Here is a 1863-nt window from a genome sequence, read left to right on the forward strand (position 1 = left end):
TTCGATGAAATTGAACGGTCCCCTATGCCGAGTAGATTTACATGACCGCCATTCAATTCCTATGATGGGAAGATGGACCCTGTGGAGCATGTCAGTCATTATATCCACATGATGTCCTTGCATGCACACAATGATGCGTTGATGTGTAAGGTATTCCCCTCTAGTCTCGGCTCCATGGCCCTAAGATGGTTCAATAGATTACGAAAAGGCTCCATTCGTAGCTTTGCCGAGCTGATCCAAGAGTTCGGCAGTAGATTCGTGACATGCAGCCGAGTGTCGCAGCCGGTGGATGCACTACTTTTCATAAAGATAAGGGTCGACAAAACCCTTCGGAGTTATGCCAACTAGTACTAGGAGCTTTACAACAAGATTGGTGGAGAAAATGAGAAGATAGCGGCAAACACCTTCTAGATGGGGCTCCCCGAAGATTCTGAATTATGGGAGTCATTAACGAAAAGACCTCCCGAGGATATGAGACAACTTATGAGACGCATTAAGGAGTACAAACGCCTGGAAGATGATCCGCTGCAGAATAAGGGAAAAGCACAGTTACTCGGGAGATCTCGGCAGGGCATTATGCCGGCAAGACTGAAAAAAGATTTTAGGATGCAGGAACCAGAGGTGCAAATTGAAGGAGTTAATGTGGCGTTCAAAGAGCCTGTGCACAAAATCCTAAATCGGATCAAGAACGAATCATTCTTTAAGTGGCCAAACAAAATGGGGGGTGACCCATCTCGGAGGAACCAAAACCTGTATTGCATATACCATAGGGACAAATGGCACACCATCGAGCAGTGTTGGGTACTAAAAGATCATCTCGGGCAGCTAGTAAAAGCAGGGTATCTGAAGGAGTTTGTAGTGGGCTCCGCTAATCGAAAGGCCGGCCAGGGTGTTCAACAGAAAAGAAATCCCCTCCCACCACCGCTGGGAGTGATCAAAGTCATCCATGCTACCCCAAGAGATACGGCAACAGCTAAAAGGGTAATGACAGTGGCTTGTACGGAAAGAGAATCACCCGAGAAGAAGATGAAAGTTGATCGACTAACCATCTCTTTCAATGAAGAAGACTTTGAAGGGACAATCCAACCTCATGATGATGTGTTGGTAGTAACAGCTCTAATAAGCGGGTTCTTAGTGAAAAGAGTGATGATAGACCAAGGAAGCGGGGCCGACGTTATATACCCGGATCTGTTCAAAAGGCTCGGATTGAAGAATCAGGATTTGGCGAAGTATAACACGCCGCTGGTCTCGTTTGACGGGAGAGCCGTGATTCCCGAAGGTCATGTTTCTCTCTTGGTGGACATGGAAGGCAAGGAAGTAATATTGACCTTCATAGTAGTCCGATCATTCTCACCGTACACTGCAATCCTTAGGAGGCCGTGGATTCACGCAATGAAGGCCGTTTTGTCCACCCTACATGTGAAAGTGAAATTTCCCACCGAGAATGGAGTCGTCGTGGTGCGAGGGAACCAACGGGTGGCTAGGCAGTGTCTTGTTGCCGCAGTTAGGTGGAAAAGTGAACAGCTCGGACAAGCGGAGGAGATCGAAAGAGAAAATTTATAGCAATTACAGAAGCCCCGAGGGGAAATGGGGGCGGACGTTGTCGAAGAGGTTTTGAAGGTTAGAATTTTCCCAGACACTAACAGGTATTTCCAGATTGGCACAAGCATAAATGACTGAGAAAGGGTAAAGATGTTGTTGTTCCTTTTGCAGAATGTGGATGTTTTTGCCTGGAGACGTATGAATTGCCCAGCGTAGACCCGAGTTCATCGTCCACAAGCTTAACGTGGACCCATCATTCCCCCCGAAAAAGCAAAAATCGAGAAGAGCATCGAAGGAGCATGTTGACGCGGTGAACTTGGA

At 47.2% G+C, this 1863-nt stretch overlaps 1 protein-coding gene across 1 annotated transcript; it reads left to right on the top strand.

The window, feature by feature from the left end:
- The first annotated feature begins 411 nt into the window (after positions 1 to 411).
- LOC115985288 lies at positions 412 to 1563 on the top strand. The gene has a single exon (XM_031108247.1). It carries the CDS (start codon positions 412 to 414, stop codon positions 1561 to 1563), a length of 1152 nt encoding a protein of 383 aa, XP_030964107.1.
- Positions 1564 to 1863: the final 300 nt, after the last annotated feature.

Source organism: Quercus lobata, chromosome 4 (assembly GCF_001633185.2).
Source record: "Quercus lobata isolate SW786 chromosome 4, ValleyOak3.0 Primary Assembly, whole genome shotgun sequence".
NCBI lineage: Eukaryota > Viridiplantae > Streptophyta > Magnoliopsida > Fagales > Fagaceae > Quercus > Quercus lobata.

Coding starts and splice junctions, on each gene's coding strand:
- LOC115985288 (XM_031108247.1), top strand. CDS start 412: ATGGGGCTCCCCGAAGATTCTGAATTATGGGAGTCATTAACGAAAAGA.